Genomic DNA, 26,995 nt, shown 5'->3' on the forward strand with positions numbered 1-26,995 from the left:
AAGTCATTTCCAGCTCAAGCCCCCCCCTTCAAAAATCTTGGCAATCATTGGTGCTGGTGTCTAAGGCAACCAGGTTCTGTTGAAGCCATAGGGACATCTTGGGATCAAGTATTGCCAGGAGCTGGGATGGTTTGGGGATCCAGAATTTTGTAGAGGGCTTTATACACACACAGACACAAAGTTCTAACACATTGTTGGCCCATTTGAGGTGGTCCTCAATTTGTAACCATTCACATAGTGAATGGCAGTCAGATGGCAGTCAAAAAGGTAACTTACAACCAGTCCTCACGCTTACAACCATTGCCACATCCTCACAGTCACATGATAAAATTTTGGCGGCAACCAGTGTGTATTTATGATAACCACAGCTTCCCCCGGGGGTCATTTGGTTGCTTTTGGGAGCTTCCCAGCTGGCTTCCAACAGGCAATGTTAATTGGGGAAGTCAGACTCGCTTAATGACTGCACTGATTCACCTAACAAGCATGGCAAAAAAGTTCATTCCCCTCTTATTGGTACTATTATTCTGTTGCTTTGCAGCTTCTGCACCAGAGACAAATTCCTTGTGCGTCTAATCACACTTGGCCAAATAAAGTATTCGATTCATAAAATCAGGCGTAGCTCACTTAACAATCTCCTTGTTTAGCAATGGAAATTCTGTCTTAAGTCAAAGACTTACCTGTACAGCGGTTTGTAATTTTTAACTTTAATACATGCAAAATAAATCTGGGTAATTAAGACCATGATATTTTTTTATTTTTAAAATGTATTTTCAAAAAGTTACCAAAAGGTAGCAAGTACTTCCAACTCACAATCAATGTTGTGTCCTTCTTAAAAAGTTTCCTATTGGGCCATCAGACCAAAATCCCATATGCTTTTCTTACTGTATTTATGGATGTTGGATTGTCGCTCACGAATGCGATAACACAAATAAAATATGCAACATTTTAAAGTCTGATTCAAAACTGATTAATACCATAGTAAAGTTAAGACAAGAGCAAATGAATTAGTTAATCAATTCTTACAAATTCTCTGGGTCAGAAAGCATGAGAGCTAAAAATTGGGTAATAGATTAAATATCTGCACTCCTTCTCTCTAAGACCTTTAAACAGCAGCTGACAGCATATATTCAGGCCACACCTACTGCACTTTGGAATTAAAAGGGATGTTTAAAAATGCTGCTTTTAAATTTTGGTGTGGGGAGTTGTGAAGAAAAACAACAATTCAGAAATTCAAGTTTCCACGTTTCTCTTTCAAATGATTTTCACATCATCCTTCAAAATTTTCTAGGGCAGTTTAACTAAAGCTCTACTGTATTTCCCATTTATTGTTCCAGTAATAATCTGGTGTGAATCTCCAAAGGGAAACCTATGAATCTAAAGGGTTTTTTTTTTGTTCAAAGCCAAAGGATGCCATGTCATATACACCATTGCCTTTCAAAGCTCAGCGTCCCTCCAGTTCAGTACCAGCCCTAAAAGTTATTGGAGCTTGTACTCAGCTGACATTTAGCCAACTACTGCACTATACTTAGAACTGGGTATAAAAGAGCTGGGTGTGCTCTTAGTCATCCCTTTGATTTAAGATGCACACATTCAAGGTTAAGAGCACAACATGGATGGACTTACATGGGAAGGCTGCTCAAGTAATGCAGCACTTAGGAGGGGTCCCTAAGGTCACCCGGTTATCTGATTGGCCTGGGGGTGGTCAATAAATCCTTCTGGGACAGTTAAATCCAGTTTTTGGATTGGCAAGACAGAAATGCACTCTTGACCAGATCTCCAACCTTTTCCTGGTGTAAATGCATCTTTCTTTACTCAAGTTGTTAGAGCTCTGTTTCTCCCCATCTCAAGTTAGAAGCTGGGAAGAGTGTTGGCTTGACACAGGCTGTCCAGACGGCTGTCCACTACTGCAGGGCTCCCCAACCTGTTGGCCACCAGGCCGCAGGAATAGCTGACAAGCCTACCCTACTCTTGATACAGCCACCGCGCAAGCACTAGGAACCCCATTTGCGCATGCATGGGTGTGCTAGCACTGCCACCAGTGTCACACGGGCCTAGCGGCTTGTTTGTGCATGTCAGTTGATAAGCATCGGAATTTTGATCACATGATACGGGGACGCTGCAATGGTCATAAGAGGAGGTGGGATTCAAATATGTGAACAACCGGTTCTCTATGTGGATGCCGCTTCCAGAAGTCCATTCTGGGCCTGGGCAACAAAAAATTAGCTACTGGTTCTGCCGAACTGGTGTGAACCGGCTGAATTCCACCACTGGTCGTAAGTGTGAAAAAGGGTCATGTGACTTTTTCAGTACTGTTGTAACTTTGAACGGTCACCAAACGAACCATTGTAAAAGCAAAGGCTACCTGTACTCACTGCTATGAACAAGATTTGGGAACACAGGGAGTGCTAGGGAAAAAATCCAACTCTACTCAACATTTTATCTTCGGAGCCTTTTAAAAATCTTAATAGCTAAATGTACTTTGCATCTGAATTATCAGTTGCTGGAGTCTCAACAAAGGAAAGTACTTTTTAAGGAACTTGTTACATCTGGCCTGGCCAATGATAAAAAATAAAATGAAAGATACTTGAAATGGCCAAGCAAGGCTTCTTCCTGGGTGTAGATGGCCTGGACAACATCTCCTTGATTTAAGTGGGTGGCCTCCTTGTGTACAGCAGCATCCCCCTGCTCCTTCTGTGGGCATCTCATCATGACCAGCAAAACTGTTGAGGCTGAGCAGGTGCCGAGAGTTAAGGGCAGAACTCTCTCTCCTGCTGGACTCCAGGATTCAGGGTGAGCTTTCCAAGTGTATTTTCAAACTGCAGTTTCCTTGGAGCACAGCCTGAAGGCTTTTAGGCTGTGGCGGCTAACCACAATGCATCAGGAGAGGAAGAACAACATTAATAAAAAATAAAAGAGGGAGGGAAGGATTGAGACATGATTATTTTTAGTTACTTAACGCAGGCTTCAAAGTATTTGCACAGCTCCTCCTCGTGTGCAGCTATTCTAGACGCAGACCTGGGGAGTGAGGGAGTGAGTCACCGCACAGCTGAGCCAATGCAGGCCTGCAGAAGCAAGTCTGAAGGAAGTGCTCTGGGGGGGGGCACCTGCCCCCCAAACAAAAGGCCAACTGTCTGTTTACAAGAGTCATGGAAAGAGCAACAGAGAAGCTGGTTTTCCTTGAGGGTCATACCATGTGCAGTTTGCTTACGGGAGAGGCCGTATGGAATCACTATTTGCATTTGCCCTTCCCTCCTCCCCCCGCCCTCAGTCATATATAGGTAGGTCCTCAACTTATAACTGTAGTGGTATGGAATTTCATTATGAGCTGTGCTGGCACAGTGGTTAGAATGCAGTACTGCAGGCTAATTCTGCTCACTGCCAGCAGTTTGATCCTGACCGGCTCAAGGTTGACTCGGCCTTCCATCCTTCCGAGGTTGGTAAAATGAGGACCCAGATTGGTTTGGTTGTGTGTGTGAGAAATATGCTGACTCTGTAAAACTGCTTAGAGAGGGCAGTAAAGCACTTTGAAGCGGTATATAAGTCTAGGTGCTATTGCATGTCATGTCGGTTGTTAAGACACTCATGACCAACCCACGTTTAACATTTTTGTCATTAAGCAAACCCATTGTCCTCAATGGGCGTTTTTTGCCAGAAACCAGAGGTACGTGCTGATTTCTGGCAAATAAATGTTGCCTATCGTGGTCACATCAATGCCAAGATGCTGCAGACGGCTGTAAATGCAGGCTAGTTCCTGAGTGCCCAAAATGCAATCAAGTGAATGTGTTGGTGGTGGGGAGGAGAGCAGCCATGGACCTTCAAATCCGGGACATAAAAACCTTTGGAGTTGAGGGGTGTGTGTCCGTCCGTCTTAACTTCAAATGATCACTAAGTGATTGGTCATCAATTGAGGACTACCCGTAATAACTTTCATAGCAAATAGACTTCCAAATGACATGAATCCTATCCTTCCAATCTGTAAGAAAAGGTGCAGTCCCATTTTCCTAATGAAGAAAAATAAAGGCCTCAAAAACAAGACAACATTCACTTGAGTTTCAAAGGTAGAAAGCAAAACAAGATCTACACAAGAGAAAAAAGATGCTGCATGCAAGAGAAGAAATCTAACACATGCCAGAAAAAGGGAGTTTGCCTGTTCTTGAGTGTGATTATTATATCTGGAGAAGAGTTCTACAGTGCCCCTCATTAACATACCCACCACCTCCTTTTTCTAAAACATACACACACATTAGCAAATAAAACTTTATTCCACCTGTAACAGACAGCAGAGGCCAAAAATGTGTAAAAATGTTTTTACCCAAAATATTGCAGCTGTTTTTCCCCTCTCAGTACTGACTAACGGGCAGTGTTAAGTGCTGCTTTTAAAATGGTATTTTCAAAAGTGTCATCTGAAATCCAGTCTTCACCCTCTACAGCTGAGGCATCTAATTCCATTTAGGACACTTTGAAGCCTATGGGTGGAACTTGTGAAATTTCACTTCCTGTGTGGATCGCTAGAAAAGTTAGTCAGAACGGATGGAGCCCAGCCTCTGGACCCAGTCATTTGAACTACAGCTTTTTCTAAATCTTGCCTTAGTTTGAGGCTCGCCATGGGTTACGGACATTCTCATTTGGGGCTACAGAAAAGCTACTTCAAGTGGGCAAAGGAGGCCACATTTCAGTTGTTTAAAACAGAAATTCAGCCCTGAAAATAGTCTCTGTAAGTCACCGAAGGTATCATTTCTGAAACTGGGTGAAAAAGTAAACATTGGAAAGGTGAAGTTGTTGTAGAGCTAATTCCCTCTTCAGAGTAGCCCAATCCTTAAAAAAAAAAAGATCTCGCTAGGCAATAAAAAGATTGCGAGGAAAGCTGTTTCATTGCTTTAATTCTTCTCCTCAGCTAGGAGGGGGAAAAAAAACAACAACATTCACTCTCCAGCTGCTAATTTCTGGGACCTTTTGGCTACCAAGAACCCAGGATGGCAAATCTTCTGCACAACACAATCAAGTTTTTTTTTTTTGCTTGCTTAAATGCTTTTCGTGGTTTATCAATTAGAATGAAACTGCTCACGCAAAAACTGCACGTTATCTCTCCAATTTCAAAAAAAAAATGTGAAACCGGCCTAAGCTATTCATTTTACCGTAGTCATTTCGAGGAGAGGGGAGCCAGTTGAGCACTCTCCATCGGTACCCACTCAAAACAGAGGACAAGCTACGTGCTTGAGTGGTAAGACACCTGTAAACCCCTCCTAAGATGTCCAATATCCCAGTTATTCACATTTTTTTAAAAAAAAAATTACAACTCTTGTTTTGTTACGAGGAGACAGCAAACCAATGTGTCCCAAATGGCACAGCCATTTGGGCGCTGAGCACTTCCTGGCCACAGTTCAGCTTCTCACTGCTTCGCTGCTTGTCTTCCTGGCTTCTTTTCTTGCTGTCCTCGGCCACTGCCTGGGACTCCTCCTCGACCGCGACCTCCAAATACTCCTGTAAACGGAAAGGGAAGGATTATCTCCAGAAGGGAGGGGCTTGGAGCAGGGGTGACCAACCCCCCACCCCCACCACCCCAGTCCGTGGCATGCCAACACCCAGTCCACACAAACAAGCCAAGCCCCATCTGTGGGATGCAAGCAGCACACAAAACCACGCACTCCCCGATCCGTGGAAAAAACCTTTCTCCATGGAACTGGTCCCTGGTGCCCAAAAGGTTGGGAGCCTCTGGACTTGGGAGGCAATTCCACTCACGTTACACACCATGCTGAGCAACTGTTTTATCAACCGGAGCTCTCTGAGATCAATCTCTGTTTTCATGACCAGTACTGACGGACACTGTGTCAATGTTCAGGTGCTTGGTTTAACAACGGGTTGCTGAATAAGCCACTTAAATTGCATTTATTAAATTTTTTATCACACCTTTATTACTTTATAAGTTAAGGCAGCAGGTATAAATATTCCTTCCTTTTCCTATTTTCCCTGCAACAACCCTGTAAGGTGGGTTGGGTTGAAAGAGAGTGACTGGCCCAAACTCACCCAGCTGCTTTCATACCTAAGGCAGGACTAGAACTCACTGTCTCCTGGTTTCTAGGCCAGCACTTAGCATGTAGGATTAACCCTGCTGGACCAAGCAATCCAGCAACTTGTTGCCAATAGGTGCAAGAAATACGCATCCAGGCTAAAGAAACCCATAAACCACTGCCTCCTTCAACTTGCCCTCACCTTTGGTATTCAGAATAGAATGCCATTTAGCAGGTTTTTAACCGTCATGGAAAAATAGGGGTTAGGGGTTAACACTAATTTAGATGGAAGAAAAATGAGGAGATAAGGATATTATCATACCTAATATAGACACTGAAAATCCAGGGAGAGGAGCTGCTCGGACATCAGCCCTGAACTGTATCGGAAGAGGAATGGGAGGGAAGAAAGGAGAGGAGAGAGGGAAGAGAGTAGAAGAGGGGGGAAGGAAGTAGGAAGGTTGGAGGGAAAGAGGAGGAGAAGTGGGGAGAAACGGGAGGGGAGTGGTGAGGGAAAGAGGAGAGGAGAGGAAGAAGAGGGAAGTAGGAAAGAAAGGAGAAAGGGAGAAAGTAAGTAGAGAAGAGGGAAGAGAGAGAAGGAGGGTGGATACAGTGAAAGGGGAAATGGACGAGCAGCACCCAAACTTACGTGTATGTATTTATGTATGGCGATATATTTGTTGACTTGTTTGTGGAAGAAATGGGAAAATAAAATTGAATGTTAAAAAAAAGGAAAAAAAGAAAAAGAAAAATAGGGGTCAGTAGACCTAAAGATCTAATATTCATCTTTAAGTGAATATTGGACAGCTGAAGCAATAGTTATTAAATGTCCGTTGGTAACGGCAAACCACCTGTATTTTGTGGTGTTTAAGAACTTTCCCTAAGATGTCTGGATATAGAAGACTTGATGAAATTTACCTTTCAGCAAGTGCCAGGCAAAAAACCTTGTGGATGCTACCCTTATTCACCTTGCAAATGTGGGATTCCCAGAATGTTTAAAAGACCATAAGCCAGGTTACTGAAGAATCTCTCTGAACTCTGGCTAGGTCTGAAGGAATTGACTAGCTGGAGGCACACTTACAATAACACTTTGTAGGCACAATACAGCAAAGTTACTACTCTGGAAAGCAGAACATAGAATGATAAGGTTGGAAGGGACCTTGGAGGTCTTCTAGTCCAACCTCCTGCTCAAGCACCCTATACCATTCTGGACAAATGGCTGCCCAGTCCCTTCTTAAAAACCTCCAGTGATGGAGCACCCGCCACTTCTGGAGGTAGGCTATTCCACTGATTGATGAGAGCTTGGGAGATCAAACCAAATTCTCAGGGCCATTGAGAGTTACTGTTCGTTTAATCTCCCAGGAGTGTACTCTTCCAAATGCTTCCAGAGAAGACCTTTTGAGTTAAACTTCAAGGATACTAATGATTTATCTTTTAAACAATTCTTATGCCAATTACAAGTAGCTAACAAAAAGGCAGGAAAGTACTCTGCCTTGAAACTTACTGCATATGGGGGGGGGGGAACTAATTATGACAACTGGAAGAACATTGTTTTGCCCTCTCAGTCTCCTCATTCTGAGGAAACACAGAGGGATACAGATAATTCAGAGGAAGGAGCAGATAGAGAGGTTTCCCTCCTCTTCAAATTATGATAATTTGATAAACTGCTGGCAGCAGGGCAGATGAAAAGGAACTTCACATAGCATCTCACTTATGGAATTCACAATGTAAGAAAGGCTGCGAGATGACTTTAGTATTCATGGAGACCTTCTGAGGAGTATTAACAGAACGCTCCACCTCTACTGACAACTGCCCCAGGACTAAAGAGCTGAAATGTAGTATATTCCAGATGTTAACATCAGCTAGGATACTAAGGCTTACTGGAAGGCTGTGTCCTACACTTTGCTACAAAAACTGAAGCAAGGGGATACCAACCCAATTCCTTACATTGGCCAGAGCCTGAATAGCTGTAGAGTTTGCTTCACCATTCCTGCCATAGAGCTAAGCTCCTACCGAAACAGTGAGGTGAGATTCATACCTTTTCTTAGTCGGGCTTAATTTAGCCAGGATTTCCTAAATAAACCATGATCTGGCTTCAAACAAAATCCTATCTAAAAGCCACACATGCTGGCTTAGTGAAGAGTTTGAATGGGATCGCTCAGGAAGTTTTCAATCCCACTGCTCCAAGTGTCGTGATTTTAATGATCAACTCCTTCCCAAGATTTTAAAAAGAGGACTTGCCTCGCCCCGTGCCACCGATGCCACGTCCTTTCTGCTGCTTCTGTTGCTGCATCCCGCCACGGCCACGGCCTTTGGAGACCACTTCTTCTTTCACCATGTCAATGATCTCATCAGGAATACGCAGGTATTTGATGGTGCTGCCACGGATGTAACATTCAGGCATCCTCCAGAATTTGTCTCCATCCTTTCCAACAAAATACACGAGGAAGAAGGATGAAGCCTCAGACTGTTGTTACTCTCAGCAGCCTGGATTTTGGATTTTGGATTATATTAAAAGCAGGACATCGAGATTCAGTTTGTTTCCATATAGCATCAACCTTGTGAACTCTCTCGTTTCCTTCTTCCGCTATGTATTCAAAAAGGACAGTGATTTTATACACTTTCTTTTGAGAGCAGGCAGCAAAATTTCATTTTTATGAAATTTATGCTCACAGTAAAAAAAGGACAATAAAGGTTAATTTATCTTATCTATTTTATCTTAGATTTATTTATTCCTTATCATTTTACAGAACAACAGTCTGATTAAAAATCAGGATCCTGGAAAGATAGACCCAATTTTTAAAGAAATCTTCAAAAATAATATTCAGTATGTCAGACGTATGTCAAAAGTTCTTTTTAATCATATTAAAAAATGGCTTAAAGCACCTATAAAAGTTATTTTAAGAGTTTAATAGGGAGAATTTTCACTGCCTTCCCATTGTTTGTGAATCAAATATTGTTTTTCCCTCTCAAATTTCTCTCTGTTAAGAAGCAAAAAGTTTTTATTTCCTAAAAGGCTGTCAAGGCCCAACCAATTTGGTATCTGGAGAAAGAAGTCAGGCTGACAGCACCATCTGGTGGGCAACTAGCAAATATAAAATATTTAGAAACAGACATCAGATCACCAAGATTGAGTTTAGAAAGTAGTAATTTTTGCTTAATGACCTTTCAAAGTTAACATGGCACTGAAAAAATTGATTACAATTGGGCCACACAACTGTTGCACTGCCTCTGTGGTCACATGATCAAAATTTGGACCTTGGCAACTGGCATTTATGATGTTTCCAGTGTCCTGGTGGCACCTGATTGCATTGGTGATTTTCTCAGCCAGCTTCTCACAAGCAAAATTGATGGGGAAAGTCAGGTTTGATTCATTTAATGACCATGGTGATTTGCTTAACTGCAGTAACACAGGTCAAAGTACAAGCAATTCCTAAAGCCTATATAAATGTTTTCTACACGATCGTTCTTCTGATTTCCTTTCTGTCCTCCTACTTTGTCAAAACTGGCAGCCATCGTCCACAGCAGAAAAGCATAGCAGCTGCCCTTACCCTCGATGTGCAAATAACTTCTCGAAGATTGATGTTCATCCAGTTATCACAGCTAACCAAGTGACCATTGTAAGTTTCACCATTTTTGAGTTCCACCAGCTGAAAAAGCAAAACAGGCAATATAATAAGATCAACGGAGAGTACAGTAGTGTAATTCCATTAAGAAATAGTAGTTCATTCTCATAAAACAAAAACCTGTTTTCTTCCTCGCCCATTGCTATTTCCTCCATACATACATACAACATATCCAATAAGCTATTGCCTTTCAGAGTTAGGCACCACAGTTATTTGATGAAAATATTTAACAAGTAAGTACTGGAGCGCATAACACCAGACATATCACTAGAAGGCAAAAAAATCACAAAACTGCGTCTCGCTTATTTTGGCCATGTCATCCAGGGGAATTTACTGAAGAAAGCATTTAGGCCTGGAAGAGTTAGCGGTAAAAGGAAACCAGGCTGCCAAAGAACATGGACACTACCCAAGCTGACACCAGCCAGAGCATAGAGAAACTCAAGTAGTGCAAGACTGGAACATGGGGAGAGACCTGGCCGACAGATTCGCCAAGAGTCAAGACACGACTGATTGGATAATACCATCGTCATAATCATTTAACATGTACAAATCTTACCTAAGTTTAAAAGAATACTGTTATCAAAAAACTTTTGCACACTATTTCAAATTCTATTTGTCTGCCAGCCCCACCCACCCCATAACTGGGGAGGATTCCAATTAGTTTTTCTCTTGACAAATGCATTTTTTTCACCCAGTGAATTCAGTTTCATAGGAGCATTTAATTAGAGGGGTGACTTCAGAACCACTTTTTTGAATGTTCCAGTCCTGAGACAAAATAGGCCACATGAACCAAGGGTGTATTTTTTTCAAAAGGCAGCTGGATTTTGTTTTTCCTTGAAGACATATTTCACTTCTCATCCAAGAAGCTTCTTCAGTTCCTCATCCAAAGAAGCTTCTTTGGGAACTTTTCTTCAGGAAACATTTAGGCCACGTGTACTGTAACTTTGAGTGGTTTGACTGTTTCACCCTACTGCAATTGGATTTTTAAATAGTAATTTTTCAGCCTAGCTCTTGTCGTTACTTCAGAGTGGATGGGAACATCTGGAAATTGGAATGCTGGCACAAAATAGCATCGGGCCCAGTGAATATCCATGTATACATAGAACTGTGCATCTCATTTAGTGGTTGTTAAAAGTTTGTTAACTCCAGGGCTCTTTTTTCATAGAACGCTCAGAACGGCGTTCCGGCACCTTTTTTTGCCAAAAAAAAAAAAAAAAAAAGCTCCCTCTATTGGCTTTCCTAAGCCTACTGCAGGGCGAGGCAATCTTGGCTCTTTTTTATGACTCGTGGACTTCAACTTCCAGAAATCCTGAGCCAGCCATGATGAGGGAAAAGGGAGAAGTTTCCAAACTGAGCCATGCTGGCTCAGGAATTCTGGGAGTTGAAGTCCATGAGTCATAAAAGAGCCAAGGTTGCCTACCCCTGCACTAGAGGAGGACATTAAAATTATTTACAGGGTTACTTTTTTAGGAACTAAACTTTTAGAATCTAAAGCAGCTAATTCAAAAAAGCCAACAGGAAAGAACCTCAGATTTTTCATCTGCTTCTGTCTTTTGGAAGGTAAAATTAGATAACAAAATAATCTATTTCCTATGTTAACATCTCTGCAATGATGATTACATAAAGGTAACAGGAAAGAAATGAGAAACATTTTTCTCAATGTAATATGTCTAATTTATGTTTATGTTTATTGGACTTATATACTGCCCTTCTTCCGTAGGACTCAGGGCGGTTCACAAGGAATTTAAAATAACAATACAAATTACAAAAGTTAAGAACAATTAAAATAATTAAATTTAGTCCTTGAATAAAATAACCCCTGTTAAACTCCAATTAAAACCCAATTAAAATAAAGTTACAATTAAAATTCTCAGTCCTGGCCGGAAAGCTCAAAAAGCCAGGTCTTCAGGTCCCGGCAGAATGAACGAAGGTCAGGGGCAGTCCTGAGCTCTACGGGCACCTGGTTCCTAAGGGCAGGCGCACACACAGAAAAGGCCCTCCCCCTGGGTGTTACCCGCTGGCAATCTTTTGCCAGCGGTACCCTGAGAAGGCCCTCCCTGTGGGAGCGCACAGGACGAAGGGAGCTTGATGCCGGCAGCAGGTGTTCCCTCAAATATAATTCATTTAATTTAGCTGATGCTAGAAAGGCTAAAATAATTTCTGGTGGTATTATCTGTATATTAAAATTTTGTTTAGTCACAATCTTTCACTTTTCACATTCTGGAAAAGCAGTGGTCATGTATTCTAGCAAAAGATGTTACATATGTGCATAAGTGAAGTCAGTAGCATATGCCTTTTTAAAAATATCAAACATGCAAAGAAACAAAAGTAAGTCCAAAATATCTGTATTACATCCAGAAATGCCAACTTTGCAACCAATATTTCTCATCCATAACTATGGCACCCTAAGGATACCTGCATACATGCAAATGCTTCTCTGGGATCAGTAACGCAGCAGGGATTGCTTTTTCCTTCCAGTAACATATACCTAAAACCAGTTTATTGCATTTGGCAATTGTACTAAAAAAAATCTCATTGTCAACCAACATAATTCATTTAATTTGAAATCAAGTGAAAAATTGATTTAAATTATTTTATTAAAACAAATTAATGGCAATTCTTTTATAAGAAGTTGCCTCAAACAAAATGAGTTTGACATGCCTGCTCTAGATGGTTGAATGCTCCAAAATAAATTCTAGATCAGGCCTGTACATGCAGCCTGCCAAGCACCCTTGGACTTTTTTTTTAAAGTAATAAAATGATCACCACTGCCCTAAAAGTCATGTTGCCTAGTGTCTCCATGGCTTACCATGACCACGAGCTCCAACACTGTAGATGCTCCTCTAGTCACCAAATCATTGATTAGCCCACCAGCATTCCTTTGCAGACCATAAAGATTTTTAATTTATCAGTGTGGGCCTTTCCCTTCTACAAGTTGCACAGACCTCTTCTAGATTTTCCTCTTGCCTTTCCGAGTTAACTCCTTGGTTTGTCATTGAGCAAGAATTGACTTTGTAGGGAAGCATATTATCATTTGATGTATATTTAACATATGTTCTACCTTTATTTACCAATTATATAATATTTGTATGCAATCCACATGGCGAGGTTTGGGGCAACTTACAATAGAATTTTTTTTAAAATCATAAGATTAAAACATAAACGCAGGGCTTTTTTTCTCATTGAACGCTCTGAATGGCGTTCCGGCACCTTTTTTTTTTTTGCACACACACAAAAAAGCTTTTGCAGTCTTGGTTTTAAAAGAAATCCCTCCAAGGATTTTAAGGGGAAGGAAGGACTATACATTTCTCGTGCATGAGCTTAAGCAAAGAGATATAAGGTTCAGATGGGAGATTCCAGATGGGCTGATGGTGATGCATGAAGGTAAAAGGTATCGGCTGATTACTGTGAAGCAAGCGCGTGATTTCTACAATAATGTCTTAAAAGCAACCCCATTAACACTTCTGGAAGCTGGAAAGGGATCTGGAGAAGGAGAACATCAAGAGGATGAAACAGAGGAAAGTGGGGCTGGAGGAGATCAAGCTACAATTTCTTTGGATGATCCTAGAGAGCAAAGAGTAACGCGTGCTGCTTTAAAACGAGCAAAGAAAATAAAGGAACAAGATCAGCAAAAGTCTTCAGATTCTTCACAACGTACATATAGTCAAGCTGTGGGAGGAGCACAGCCTAAAGAAGTTAGTCCTATCAAAGCTGTGGTCCAAGAGCTCTTGGAGGATATGCATGGCAACTAAATTTCTAACCTGGAATGTTAATGGACTAAATTCACCGCAGAAGAGGAAGAAAGTTTTTCAATATTTAAAACAATTTAAGATAGATGTTATATGTTTGCAAGAAACGCATATTAGAGTTTTGGATCAAAAGCATTTACTGAACTCGAGACTGGGTACGCAATTTGTTGCTTCTGCAGAGAATAAGAAAAATGGAGTGGTTGTTTATGTTAAAAGTGCCTTAACAGCAGACTTAATTGAAGCAGATAAGCATGGAAGATATGTTATGATTGAGCTGTTGTTAGAAGGTAAAAAGACGCTTTTAGTTGGATTATATGCACCTAACCAACAACAAGCTGACTTTTTTAGCTTACTTCACACAAAGCTTACCCAGTTGGATTATAAATCTTTTATTTTTATGGGAGACTGGAATGGTGTTTTGGATGTACAGTTGGATAAGGCTGGAGCTTTTAAGCGCATTCCAAGTCATGCTAGACTGCCTAAATCTTTTTTTGAAATGAAGGATGACCTGGAATTGCGAGATATTTGGCGTGAGAGACACTTGCAGGAGAAGGATTATACTTTTTATTCTGACAGACACCAATCTTTTTCGAGGATTGATTTTATTTTGTTGACTAATGATTTTTTTTGAGAACTAAAAAGGTGAAGATTTGTGCAAGAACTATCTCTGACCACAGTCCAGTTTGGTTGGAGATTGATAAGGAGAAAAGAGATAGGCGCTCGTGGTGCGTAAATGAGAATTTGTTTAGAAATCAGAGAAATGTGGAAGAATGCAAACAGCGGATGAAGGATTTTTTTGAGATTAATATGAATAAGGGTACCTCTATGGATATGGTTTGGGATGCTAGCAAGGCCTATATGAGAGGGGTGTTGATATATATGAATAATAGACATAGACGTGCAGTGGAAACTAGAAGGAAAGAACTGGAGAATGAAATAAAGGAAAAAGAAAAGGCTTTGATTTTGAACCCAGAGGATGTGAAGATCAAGGAGGCTATTAGACTGCTAAGAGGACAATTTGATAAGTTAATGGCAGATCAAGTGGCGACCAATCTGCGGTTCGCTAGGCATAATACTTTTTGCAACGCTAATAAACCAGGCAGATGGTTAGCTTATAGACTGAGGAAAAGACAAAGGGCATCTAATATAGATAAGATTGAGTACAAAGGAAGAGTTGTGTTTCAACAGAATCTTATTAAGGATGCTTTTGTGGATTTTTATTCAAAATTATATACTAAAGAGGAAATTAATGTAAAAGATATTGATAAATACTTGGAGAATGCTAGCATCCCGGTTCTTACGCAAGTACAAAAAGAGGGGATTAATCAACTGATTACAGAAGAAGAAATTTTTACAGCAATTAAGGAACTGAAGGTGGATAAAGCGCCAGGCACGGATGGCTTGACTGCGGCCTATTATAAAAATCTACAATTAGAGATGATAAAGCCGTTAAAGGAACTGTTTCAGACAATTCAGAGGGGGGGAAAGGTGCCACCGTCTTGGAGAACAGCTTTTATCTCTTTGATTCCGAAGGAAGACCAGGATGCTACTCAAGTTAAAAATTACAGACCGATATCGCTTTTAAATACAGATTATAAGATATTTGCTAAGGTTTTGGCTAATAGACTGATGAGGGTTCTGCAACAGGTGATTCATGGGGATCAAACGGGGTTTATTAGTGGTAGGCAAATGAAAAATAATGTGAGACATATAGTTGATGTGTTAGAGTTTTTGGAAAGGCACAACCAGATCTCTGCAGCGCTAATCTTTTTAGATGCTGAAAAGGCCTTTGATCAATTGAATTGGCGATTTTTGTTGAAAGTTTTAGATAAAATGGATTTTGGGGAAAAAATTTTACAACCGATTAGGGCATTATATCAAAAACAAACTGCCCGAATCATAGTTAACAATAGCCTGACAGCAGCATGTAATATTGAGAAGGGCACAAGGCAAGGGTGTCCGTTATCGCCCTTGTTATTTGTGTTAACATTAGAGATACTATTGGTTAAGATTCGGAACTCGGAAAAAATTAAGGGGATACAAGTTGGAGATCAGGACTATAGATTGAGAGCATTTGCAGATGATCTGGTTGTTACAGTGACCCAGCCAGAGAACTCTGTTGTGGACCTGATGGAGATAATAACACAATATGGGAAGGTTTCTGGATTTAAAGTAAATACACAGAAAACTAAAATTTTGGCTAGAAATATGACAGTTTCACAGAAGGCTCTCTTAGAAGGATTAACCGGATTTGAGATTGTTAAAAGGGTTAAATATTTGGGGGTGATTTTGTCGCCCTCTAATACAAAGCTATATAAAAATAATTATGAAAAACTATGGGGGAAAATTCAAAAAGAATTGGAGAGTTGGCAAAAATTGCAATTGTCTTTGTTGGGACGGATTGCAGCAGTGAAAATGAATGTCCTGCCCAAATTTTTATTTTTATTTCAAATGATACCGATTCTTAAGAAAGATTCTAATTTGGAGGAATGGCAGCGTGGTATCAATAAATTTGTGTGGGCAGGGAAAAAGCCACGAGTTAAACTTAAGATTATGCAGGATACTCGTGAGAGAGGTGGCCTTAAATTGCCTAACTTTAAATTATATTATGAAGCTGCTGCATTAGTAGGAATAAGTGATTGGATTAATTTGACGCAATTGAGGTTATTAAATCTTGAGGGCCATGATTTGTTGTTTGGCTGGCATGCATATTTGTTGTATGATAAGAAGGTAGATATTGTGTTTAGGATGCATATTTTAAGACAGGCATTGCTGAGAGTTTGGAAGAAGTATAGACATAAGTTAAGCAGCAAGATACCATTGTGGGCAATTCCAAAACACGCAATAGAAAATATACATGCTGGGTTCAAACATGATGTGACTACGTACAAGGAAATTTTAAGCCTGGAAAGGAATGTTTGGTGTTTGAAATCATATAGCCTCTTGCGAGAAGAGAAGGTTGTTCAAACTTGGTTTCAATATATTCAACTACGGGCCAGGTGGAAAGAAGACCAGAAAAATGGATTTGCAATGACTGATGAAAATTTGATAAAGCAAATTAGAAATCAGGGACCAGTACATATCAAACGGATATATCTTGCATTGATAGAGATTGATTCAGAAACAGAGCTTGTTAAGGATTGTATGATAAAATGGGCCCAAAACATTCAGGAAGTTATTACAATGGACACGTGGGAAAAGATTTGGGTGAGGAATGTAAAATTTACTCAAGCTCAAAATCTAAGAGAGAACTTTTACAAAATGTTTTATAGATGGCATTTAGATCCTAAAAAGCTTGCAAGTATGTATCCGAATTATCAGCCTAAATGTTGGAGGTGCGGTGATGAAGATGCAACATATTTTCACATATGGTGGACATGTAAAAAGGTTAAGGCTTTTTGGATAAAAGTCTGGTGGAATATGCAGAAGATTTTTAAACAGAGGATAAAGTTTTGTGCGCAATTTTTTTTGTTGGGAATAATTGTTGACGCTACAGTTGTGGACTCCAAGTTGATGTTGAACTTAGGCAGCAAGACTTTTGATAGGTCAATATTGGAAGAAAGAGGAACTGCCGACCATAGAAGAGTGGACTTTAAAGGTTTCCGACCTGGCAGAGATGGCGAAGATTTCGGCCTATTTGAAAGATCATTCGCAAGAACGTTACATTATGGAATGGAGAAGATGGATTGAGTTTATCCAGAACAAGTATAGGGTTAAGAAGTTTTATGTAGCATTCGAATAAGTCTTCTTTCGTTTTTTTTCTTTTTCTATTCTAGTTTTTTATATATATTTAATATTGCTAAGGTGTGTTTTATCCTATATAAGCTAGAGAGTGATGGATTTTAGAATTTATAGTTGTTAGTATATGGTTGTTTATGATTGCCTTTTTATATATATATATACCTTGTATTTAGCTCTGGGAAGTCGGGGGGGGGAGGGGGGGGGAGGGAGGGGGGGAGGGGGGGAGGTTGGGGGGAGGTAGGGGGGGAGTAGGGAGGGGGAAGGGGGGTTTGTTAAAGGAAAACTGTATTTTAAAACTTTTCAATAAAAAAAAAAGCTTTTGCAAAAGCTATGCTACTCCCTCCCTCCCACAAGCTATGCTACTCTAAAGCCAGTAGGAATTGCTGCTGAGAGCGCTGAAAGACCTGGCCAGCAAACGTTGCATCCGCAAGTTGTCTGCAGCGAAGGTGAGTTGGCAGGAAGTTTGCATCCCTCCCTGCTGCCCAACTACACCATCTCAACTAGGTAAGTAAGAGAGGACAAGGAGTGGGAGGTGGGTTCTGCGGAGTCCATGTGCACTCCTTCCTTGTGCTCACCCGTGTTAGCCAGGCTGGTGGCTTACCCAGTGCTGGACCTGCGCCACCGTCGCCTCACCCTGCATGCCTAGGTGGCTGCACTGCATCACCTGGCCCACCACGCCTCCACCCCGCACAGCCCCGCCATATAGAGCGGGCCCTGCTGCTCCCACTGCACCAGCTCCGGCCCCAGGGGACAGCCCACCAACACCCCTCATGCCCGTGACCACAGCAGCGCCGCCCCCCCGCCAAGATGAGAATTCCGGCACCTTTTTTTTTTAAGGAAAAAAGCCCTGGTTAACTCTTTTGAATTTCCAATATTTCTGCATAAAACATAATGCGTTCTCCATACTTCCTAAAACCAAAGAGAACCCAATTAAACAAATGAGTCCAAAACACGACACTTGTCCATTTATTTATTGAGGAAAATAATCCAAAACTACATATCGAAAATTCAAAAAGGTTCACAAACTTTTAAGCACCACAGTAGATTAATGCACAACAACTATGATAAGGTTGGTTGGGTTTGATGAACCTGAGAGATGCTTTCACTGATTTGTGTACTCTGTGCATGCTTTTGTATCTCATCAGCAATTATATATTTTGTAACTCTCTATCTGTAAGCAAAAGTAGCAGTGAGGACCAATATAGGGGTTTTATTTGGCTGTGCCTGGTAGGAATTATATTGGCTGCAAGAAAGCTTTCAGTTGCAATTCAAGGTGCTGTGCATCACCTTTAAAGACTTGCATACCTCCAAAGCTGCATCTAGCCATCAGACAGGAGACTTGCTGGGGGACTCAACACTAAAGGAATGCTATCTTGCGGGACTCTGGGCTTGAACTTACTCAGTGACAGCTTTCCTCCTTTGGGAAAACTACTCCCAAATTCCACACCATCTCCTCTTTACTCTGTTTTCTGGCATCATTAAACATATGGCTCTTCAAAAAGGCACTAGGACAGTGATGGCGAACCTTTTAGAGACCGAGTGCCTAAACTGCAACCCAAAACCCACTTATGTATCATCTGGTGCCAGATGGGCGTGGCCCAGTAGGTGGGCGTGGCTGCAGTGGTAAGGGCAGCCTGGGTGGGACTAAAAAGTTCAATCAATCAATTCCAACTTTGTGAGATCTTTTTTTTCCCAAAGAGAAGTTGAAATTGATTGACTGAACTTTTTTTTTTTGCACACAACAGCGGAGGCTTAAAGTGAACAAGTTTTATAAAACCCAGCTGAAGGCCTAGGACTGGGGCAATGGTGCGTGTGCCCACAGAGAGGGTTCTGCGTGCCACCTGTGGCACGCATGCCATACGTTCGCCACCACGGCACTAGGAGATGAGTAAAATCATGTTCCACTTGAATATCTGTGCATCAGACAGACTTTATTATAATTAAGATCAGTTATAATAAATATACACCACTTAAATTAGCGTACTACATGCTATCACACTATTAAGCACTCTTTATTATTTGAAAACTTTCCACCTATGGGCCACTAAGTGAGCAAGTTTGATATTCAGAAAATTAACAGCTACAATGTATATTATATCATTAAAAGTATTTTCAATTTAACATTTTCAGATCACTTCTCTGGTTTTTATTAATTTTGGAAGCTTTGCTCTCATCTTCGATCAGATTAAAAAAGTTGTATTATTGGATCTTCTACATGTTACATATCTTTATATCTTAAATTCCCCAGCATAATATTTTGTAATACAACATATAAAGCATTGTTTAAAATCAATGCAGAGTGCTTACATTTAAAAAGTATTTTATATAAATTCATTGCTTTCCATATTTTTTTTAATTCCATTTATATCCCGCCCTTCTCCGAAGACTCAGGGCGGCTTACAAGCTTAGCAGTATATTTATATTATTGAAAATCTTTACAGGCCAATAGATATGGAAGTATAATGTACAATAATTAATACAATTTATTCCTTTGAAAAAAATCAAAGCACTGTTAACAAATTTCCATTTAGACACTAACTGGAACAACAGCTTTGCTAAGCATTAAATACTTGCAGGTTAGTCTCTGATCCTAGCATAAGATATACAAAGATGGAAGCCACAAAAAGCATCAAGAATTAAAGGAAATACAGGTAGTCCTCGACTTAACAAAAGTTCATTTAGTAACCGTTCAAACTTACAATAGCACTGAAAAAAGTGATTTATGACTGTTTTTCACACTTATGACCATTGCAGCATCCCCATGATCATGTGATTAAAATTCAGATGCTTGGCAACTGACTCGTATTTATGACGGTTGCAGTGTCCCGGGGTGATGTGATCCCCTTTTGTGACCTTCCAACAAGCAAAGTCAATGGGGAAGCCATGTTCACTTAACAGTCATGTTACTAACTTAACCACTGCAGTGATTCAACTTGACAAGTGGCAAGAGAGGTTGTAAAATGGGGCAAAACTCACTTAAATGTCTTGTTTAGCAACAGAAATGATGGACTCAATTGTGGTCATAAGTCAAAGACTAATTGTATTTTGGAACTTCCAAAAAGCTTTCTTTACAAATAAAAGACAGACTTTTACCCTAATAACCATGTCCGATAACTTACCATTGGGTGGTTCTGTGCTGTTTTCAGCAAGGACAGTGGAAGCTGTAAATAGAAAGTTCAATAGCTTGAGAAACATACCCAGAATATAAATAAGCTGCCAAAGCAATTTCATCTTGTAGTTTTTTACAATATTTGCTGTCACTCTTGTCAGGACACTGCCTCACACTGTGAAGTGCTCCTCCTGCTCCTAACACAAGTAGAAACGGCATGCTTCATTCCCTCCCAATTTCAAGCTCCTAACATAAAAATTCATCTGGATCAAAAACCATCTTCCTATTGTAGACTATTCCCATTATGGTTCCCCAAAGCATCTCCAACAACAGTATCAACAAAACAGAAAGATAATTCCCTTGTTTTATTGTGTTCAGCAGCAGCACATAGTTTTCAAATGGACTAGATCTGAAGATCAAGGCTTTCATGGCCAGCAGCCACTGACAAATAAATTCTTAAGAGTTGAATTGAGGTATTTTAAGATGGAAATAAGTTTCAACCAAGTTCTCAGCTCTAACGTTTATGAAGAAAAGATTCTTTCACCACTTCCCTTTAAGCAGCTAGACTAAAGTTTTCCATAAACCAACAGATCGTGCCTTTCATTGCAAAATACCATTAGTCATAATGGTATTAATCCAATAATCATTTTTATATTTTGAAAAGTAGGTCAACAGTCTCAATTTCTAAAACCAAATTGGAAGAAGTCAAATTAAGAACAATGGACAGACCAAAATTGTATTTAATCCCACATCATAAACAGACGACTAGCTTTACAACCACCAACATCCTTCTTGCTTAGGCTAAGGCAGGATATATTTCCAGGAAAATCGCTCCATTATTTCACAGTAAACCCTAAAACAATCAAAAGTAATGTTAGCAGGTTCTCTAAAGACCTAACAAGGAATAACACTTATTTGAGATGCTTTAAACCTATCTCTAAAGACATTCTCCCGCTGGAGGCTTTTATAACAATAAAAAGCAGCACAATATATAAATAAAATTATTATTATTATTAATTATTATTAATAAAAACAAACAGCTATCGACCAAAATAAACTTGAGAGAATTAGCTACAGTTTAATAACATTTTCTTTTCCTGGTTCATGTAGAAACTGCTCTCTCACAAAACAAGCTAGCCCCTAATACTTTACCCTACTTCAGTTCCACAATCCTAAAGGCTCAAATTACATAACTCGTGCTACTACTGAGTTTTACTCACGAGCGAAACAGCATAGCCACAAAGGGACAGTCCTAAATTCACGCCTCAGGGCGAGCCTCATTAAAGGCAATGCAAAATTATTTTAAAATGCATGTGCTGAAACAAGGAGCCCTAATTATTCTTAAGTAACAATGAGTCTAATTCTTATTCTTAAACAGAAATAACATTTTCCCCGTTAGCTCCTTTTCCCCATTCGCGTCTCACCATCCTTCTCTCTGCGATGCCACAGCAACGTCCACCTCCACTTCCGTCTGCCGCACTTCCGCCCGCCTTAAGCCAAGGCTTCGCTCTATAGCCAATCAGCATATAGTGCCGGACATCCAATGAGAAGCTTCCGTCGAGTTTCTTGAAATTCAGTCCTAAAGGAGACGTACAGTATTTGATCACTACTGTAGCTTAAGCCTCGCGGGGGGGGGGGTAGGAGGCGGGGAGGAGGATAATACCCACAATGCAACGGAGGCCATAACTACGAACTTGTTTCCCTCTGACCGAGGAATGATCTGTGCTTGGGCACAAGGGCTTATCCCATACATATGCGAGATAACTTTTTTTGTGGAGAGTTTCTGTGTTTTCTTTTGCCTGTATTAAGAAAGAAAGTTTATTTAATTTTAAATAAAACTAGTTTCTGTAGTAGTATATAAATTATTATTTATTTATTTATTTTATTATATTTATATACCGCCCTTTCCCGAAGGACTCAGGGCGGTTTACAGGGTGATTAAAACAAAAAATACAAAAGTTAAAAACAGTTTAAAAAAATTATATCCGTCCCTGAACAAATAAAACACCAGTTAAAATTAAAATTATTAAAATTCTCAGCCTGGGCCAGAGAGCTCGAAGAGCCAGGTCTTCAGGTCCCGGCGGAATGAACGAGGTCTGGGGGCAGTCCTAAGCTCCACTGGCAGCTGGTTCCAAAGGGCAGGTGCACCCACTGAGAAGGCCCTATCCCTGGGTGTTGTCCGCCGGCAATCTCTTACCGGCGGTACCCTGAGAAGACCCTCCCTGTGGGAGCGCACTGGACAAAGGGAGCTTGATGCCAGCAGCAGGTGTTCCCTCAGATAACCCGGACCCAAGCCATTTAGGGCTTTATAGGTCATCACCAGCACCTTGAATCTCACCCAGAGGGCAACCGGAAGCCAATGCAGCTCGCGGAGTAGAGGTGTTACATGGGAGTATCGGGAAACCCCCATCACAACTCGCACGGCCGCATTCTGCACCAGCTGAAGCCTCCGAGTGGTCCTCAAGGGCAGCCCCATGTAGAGAGCGTTGCAGTGGTCTAAACGGGAGGTCACGAGCGCATGAGTGACTGTGCGTAGGGCATCTCGGTCCAGATAGGGTCGCATATGTGCATATAAAATATTTTGATGTAATTCTATACATTATAGGATTTATAGCATTATTTTGTAAGAATCGAATAGGTCAATACTTCTGAGCTTTGTAACCTATGACAAGGGAAAATAATTGCAGGTTTGCTATGATGTCATTCAACATAAATAGTCTAGCATTATAAAATATAGCAATTTAGCAGAAATGATGTTTACAATATTGAAAACTAAAATTGTGAGAATTTATCCCAAAAGGAAGCTATAACAAAAATGATGCATTGTGCTCCTTTGGATCAGAGATCTCGCATTTTATGTTGGTTGATGTCTTCGTAATCGAACTTTATCTCTTAATACGTGCATATAATTCTCATCATTAATGCTCTTTATGATATTCTCCATGTATGCATCAAACCCCCTATTTAAAGACTGTTGGATTATCCAGTCTAATGCCATGAAAAGAAGAATGTCAGACTCCAAAAAATGTAATGGAAAAGTATATATTAGATTTATATATATTTAGACAGTTGTAAAAGCCAGATTGTATCTGCCCTCAGTGTGGAAGGGACTGCCACTCTCGAATTGGCCTTTTTATCCACACCAGATGCTGCTTTAGGACCTCTTTCCAGAGCACGATACCATAGTCTCTCGAGACTGAAGGATGCCAATGATGATGCAAAAGCCAGTCAACTTTGGTTTATTCATAGAATCATAGAAATGAAAAGGGTGACTCAGGGTAACCCTGAATTCATTGCAGGAATCCAAAGGGAAGAATCCTTGACAGATGGCTGTTCAGCTGTTGCTTGAAAAAAGAATTAGTGAAGAGACTTTAGTGAAACACTCTTTGTCTTGGTAACTGATTCTCCTCTCAACTACATTATAGGGTTTTTTTTACTATATAGTAACATTCAACCAAGAGCCATTTTGGTGTAAAATGGTTAAAGCACAAGCACAAGGGCACACACATGGCTGGCTGAGGAATTCTGGGAATTGAAGTCCAAAAGTCATAAAAGGGCCAAGTTTAAGACCCCTGCACTAGACAATGTTTTTTTCAACCTTGGTAACTTTTAAGATGTGTGGACTTCAACTCCCAGAATTTCTCAGTCAGCATGTTGATTTGAGGAATTCTGGGAGTTGAAGTCCCTACACCTTAAAGTTGCCAAGGTTGAATAACATTGCTGTAGATTCACTTTAAGCAGAAAGCCATTTGTAAATTTGGGGCCAGTCACTCTCAGAAAAAAAAAGCAATAGCAAACCAAATATATTGCCAAAGTTAGTTACCAAGGCTAGTCCAAGCAGTCAACAGGAGTCAAAACTAACTCAAAGACACGGACATAACCCATTCAATTGAAAGGCGCTTTCATGTAAATTTAAGAGCACTTTTTTTCTGTGTAACACCAGAGTACAATTATATCCCATCTCAGTCAACTTCAAAAAACTAAAAGCCAATCATACACATGGCTTACTGTTTTGTGTGAGCTGAATCTCAGTGTCTGGTGGTAAATTACTTCACAATGGGTAGCTTAAAATGTTAAAAACAGGTATTTTAATAAAGAAAACAAGTTCTGTAGCTCTGTTTAGAAATTGCAGATCTTTACAAACCTGAATTAAGACATATGAGGATGTTTGCAAAAAGTTGTATTATCTTTACTACATTAAGTTAATGTTTCTTGACAAGAACAAGGAATACAGTATGATAAATATTCTGTATGTTGCAATGTAAGAAGACCTGGATCCTAGTGCACTTTCACTTGCTCTGGGTGAAAGGGCCCCATTGGTTTATCTCAGCATAATCTATTAGGCAGGTTTGTTGTTCTAAGAGGGATTGTTAAGTATACCTTACTGTCTTGAGCTCCTAAATTAAAGTTTGGAAATAAACACATTTTACACTCAGCACAAACACCTGAGAAGATCTTTGCCAGAGGTAAAGGGTACATACTGTAAAAGATTAAACATCCGGCAGTTTTTCCTGGGAAAAATAGTCAAGGAGGTCAATGGTATCTGGTAATTGTTTGCTTTAAAATCTTTTTCAGACCATACACTAATAGTAACAGGAATGCAACCTTTGTTCTTGCTATGATATTGGCTGGGTTTCATTACATAGTTTAGCTGACTCAGCTGCTTATTTCAAGTACTGTAGCTAAGATAAAGTACAGACAACTGTGATAAACTTTGATTTCTCCTAGGTTAGCTGAGTAATACAGCATATACTTTGTGTGCAAAAGGTCTACATATATACACATACAGTATACATAAAGGTAAGGTCCCCCACACATGCCAGTCGTTTCTGACTCTAGGGGCCGGTGCTCATCTCCGTTTCAAAGCCAAAGAGCCAGTGCTTGTCCGAGGACGTCTCCATGGTCATGTGGCTGGCATGACTAGACGCCAAAGGCACACGGAACACTGTTACCTTCCCACCGTAGTGGTCCCTATTTTTCTACTTGCATTTTTTACGTGCTTTCAAACTGCTAGGTTGGCAGAAGCTGGGAGTAACAGGCACTCACTCTGTTACGCGGCACTCGGGATTCGCCCGCCAAACTGCCGACCTTCTGATCGACAAGCTCAGCGTCCTAACCCACTGAGCCACCACGTCCCACGCACTACCTAATAGATCTTGGCTGTAAAAAGACAACCAAGAACAATATGCTATTCAGCTGGATTTTTGAAGCCTAGATCTGATAATCCTGGGTAAGGCATTTCCATATAATTATTTTGTCAAGGCATCTTTGAAAGAAATGCAGCATAGAACGATAATAGCAACAATACCACTACAGAAATAAAAATGGTATTAGACCAAAGGTTAATAGGATTAATGGGAAAGAACTACAACTCCCAGGGGACTTTGGTATGGAAGTCATGGCCATTAATCAGTGCAGTTTAGCATGGACGATGTGCTGATGGAGCAGAACCTCTGCTGTCCTTCTGTACTGAAGGAGATTGGGAAAGAACGAGCTTTGTGACTGCACTATTAAAAAGCAAAGATAAATATGGTGCGCCGCTCTAGCCTTGCAAACATTCTTCCTCTATTGTTTTTTTTCCCCCCTGCGCCGTGCCTCCGCCTCTTTCTGCTGCGAGTAGGTGGGGCTTGGGTGTGGTCACGCGATCTCCTCCAATGGGCGGGGTCTAGGCCCTGAGTGGGGCGGGATTGCTGCTCACTCCTCCAGTCAGTCGCCTTAAGTTGGTCGGGTAGAAGAGAGCGAGGGAAGCAAAGCAATGGAGAAGACCCGGCGGCCCGTAGTGGTGACTGGTAAGGGCGGAGGGAGAGGACAACAGGAAGGGGGGGGCTGAGAGGAGTGGGACCATTCCAAATGGGGAGGGAAGAGGAAGGTTTGAGGGTTGAGCTTCGTCTTCCCCCCCGCATTAAGTAACCCCCCAAAATAGTTCCTCTTTTCTTTTGGTCCCAGCACGAACATTAAAGCCTGACATTCCTTTTGCTGGTTAGGGTTAGATGTATAATGTAAAATAAGCCCCATCGAGTAATTTGTTCCTCTTCCTTCAATAAAGTTTCTCTTTTAAGCATATAACAGAGTGGGTCGTCCTGTGGGTTTTTTTTTAAAAAAACAAAAACTCCACGTGAAGTATGTCTTTTCCCTTTGCCTCCTGAATGTTGCGTTCTCCAGGGTATTGATATTCCGGATCAACTGGATGGAGTAATGCAATCCTCTTTAAAAACGGTCTGTTTGATTTATCTGTGAGTGTACTCAACCCATGACTTGCTCCCCGTGTTCCTCTCAGTGTCTGTCTCTCCCGTAAATCTTTTATTCTCTTTAAATTTTCCTTAGCCTTGCTAACTCGCCTCTTGTAATAATGCCCCCACAGGCTGTTGCCAACTAGTGGGAAGCTTTTTGTCATGTTTGTTTATACTTATTCATAATGCTTCATCTTTCTACAGAAACTTGAGTTTATCAGAAATGAGGGTTTGGGGGTGGATGAGCAAGGAGGCTCCTTAGCAGTGTTTGGTGAAGGGAGAGGAGGAGGAGGAGAAGCAATTCTCTCTGTGTCGGATACACATAGATGTGTGAGGATCTTTCGGTGAGTCTCACTGCACAACCTCGGGTGTGACTTGTTTAGCAGTAGGTTAGGGGTTATTCTGATATAGAAAGTGTGGTGTTGCCACCATTCCAAGGTGGTGCTACTTGTTAATAATATGGTAGATACTGGGTTTTTTTTCCCCACTTTCCCCATTTTAAGGGGGAAACATCTGATTGTCCTCCTGGGAAAAG

General features: G+C 40.7%; 3 protein-coding genes across 5 annotated transcripts in view; 1 reads left to right on the plus strand and 2 right to left on the minus strand.

Annotated features, from left to right (window-relative positions):
• Nucleotides 1-4,107, minus strand: part of CIST1 (colon, intestine and stomach enriched 1) — a 54,325-nt gene extending 50,218 nt beyond the window's left edge. Inside the window, exon 1 of one of the 2 annotated variants that reach the window (XM_083349549.1) lies at nucleotides 2,585-3,242. In XM_083349549.1, coding sequence (XP_083205675.1) covers nucleotides 2,585-2,636 — 52 coding nt within the window. In that variant the 5' untranslated portion in view covers nucleotides 2,637-3,242. Of the gene's footprint in view, nucleotides 1-2,584 lie in introns of both variants that reach the window. The other variant, XM_083349553.1, reaches the window with a different exon arrangement.
• A 136-nt stretch (nucleotides 4,108-4,243) lies between these two features.
• Nucleotides 4,244-21,711, minus strand: LSM4 (LSM4 homolog, U6 small nuclear RNA and mRNA degradation associated). Its single transcript, XM_083349554.1, has 5 exons — nucleotides 21,655-21,711; nucleotides 20,241-20,282; nucleotides 9,557-9,655; nucleotides 8,247-8,430; nucleotides 4,244-5,481 (listed from the first exon to the last, which is right to left on the minus strand). The coding sequence occupies exons 1-5, from the start codon at nucleotides 21,655-21,657 to the stop codon at nucleotides 5,390-5,392; spliced, it is 420 nt and encodes a 139-aa protein (XP_083205680.1). The 5' UTR covers nucleotides 21,658-21,711; the 3' UTR covers nucleotides 4,244-5,389.
• Nucleotides 21,712-25,961: 4,250 nt separating this feature from the next.
• PGPEP1 (pyroglutamyl-peptidase I) overlaps nucleotides 25,962-26,995 on the plus strand; it is a 37,922-nt gene continuing 36,888 nt past the window's right edge. Inside the window, exon 1 of one of the 2 annotated variants that reach the window (XM_083350124.1) lies at nucleotides 25,962-26,019. In XM_083350124.1, the coding sequence (XP_083206250.1) occupies nucleotides 25,986-26,019 (34 nt within the window). In that variant the 5' untranslated portion in view covers nucleotides 25,962-25,985. The remainder of the gene's footprint in view (nucleotides 26,020-26,995) is intronic. The other variant, XM_083350123.1, reaches the window with a different exon arrangement.

This window comes from Vipera ursinii (genome assembly GCF_947247035.1).
Source record: "Vipera ursinii genome assembly, chromosome: 1".
NCBI lineage: Eukaryota > Metazoa > Chordata > Lepidosauria > Squamata > Viperidae > Vipera > Vipera ursinii.